General features: G+C 37.4%; 1 protein-coding gene across 1 annotated transcript; it reads left to right on the forward strand.

Moving 5' to 3' along the window:
- Positions 1-45: 45 nt before the first annotated feature.
- LOC111386451 (G-type lectin S-receptor-like serine/threonine-protein kinase At4g03230) lies at positions 46-950 on the forward strand (the record flags this gene model as incomplete). The annotated part of the gene is made up of 3 exons (XM_023010922.1): positions 46-327; positions 421-631; positions 713-950. Coding segments are annotated over 3 exons (731 nt in total), but the record flags the coding sequence as incomplete, so codon positions are not given.
- Between the last annotated feature and the right edge of the window lie 215 nt (positions 951-1,165).

Here is a 1,165-nt window from a genome sequence, read left to right on the forward strand (position 1 = left end):
GTTCGACTTGCTGCCTCTGCTTCTCAAATTTCGAGCAACAAAAAGAATAAAGGGGTTGTCATAGGTGCTGTTGTGGGTTCTGTTGCTGTTGTTACGGTGTTCTTGGCCATTGTTAAGGTCACGATCCGGAGACGTCAAGGGCATATACTTGGAACTGCAAATGCAGTCGAGAGATTGTCTGTAGCATACTTGGAGTTGGAGTTGGGGGGAGATAACAATAATGATACCGGTGTTCCTTTCTACAGTTGGAAAAGTATATTAGCTTCTACAGAAAACTTTTCAGACGTACACAAACTAGGGCAGGGGGGATTTGGACCTGTATATAAGGTTTTACTATGATTTTCTCCAAAATTGTTTCCTACAATCAAGTTTGTTTGTTCGTGCCCTTATGTTTAAATTCTAATTCACAAACTCATGCAGGGGTTGCTACCTGGTGGGAAAGAAGTTGCAGTGAAAAGGTTGTCAAGCTTTTCCGTACAAGGTTCTAATGAATTCCAAAACGAAGTTGTACTGATCGCTAAGCTTCAACACCGGAACCTCGTCCGACTTCTGGGCTACTGCATTGAGGGGAATGAAAAGATCTTACTCTACGAATATATGCCCTACAAAAGTTTGGATGTCTTTATATTTGGTTAGCCCATGAAAATTATATGTTTTGTTATGCAATTGTCATTTCAATCAATAGTAATTTTTCTGCAAAAAAAAATTCTAGATAAAACATTATGCATTTTGCTGAACTGGAGAAAGCGGTTTGAAATCATCTTGGGGATAGCAAGAGGAATTCTTTATCTTCATCAAGATTCAAGGCTGAGGATCATTCATAGGGATTTGAAGACAAGCAACATTTTATTAGATGCAGAGATGAACCCAAGAATTTCAGACTTCGGTTTGGCAAGAATTGTTGAGGACAAAGTAACAGAAGCAAGCACCAACAAAGTCGTGGGAACCTAGTAAGTATCAATCTAAAACATTATCTTGTCATGACTGCTGAAATTTTTTAATTTCTTGTCATGACTTTTATGATCTTTTAAATACAAACTCCAGATGTTGGTCTAGTTCAAGCAATTCAGTTCATAGAATTCAGTTAACTACACTGTGAACCAATTAGGTTACATTCTGAAGATTAAAAGACAAATATATCTCCTTCTCTTTGAAATAAAACAAA

The sequence above is a fragment of the Olea europaea genome, unplaced genomic scaffold (genome assembly GCF_002742605.1).
Source record: "Olea europaea var. sylvestris unplaced genomic scaffold, O_europaea_v1 scaffold35501, whole genome shotgun sequence".
Taxonomy (NCBI): domain Eukaryota; kingdom Viridiplantae; phylum Streptophyta; class Magnoliopsida; order Lamiales; family Oleaceae; genus Olea; species Olea europaea.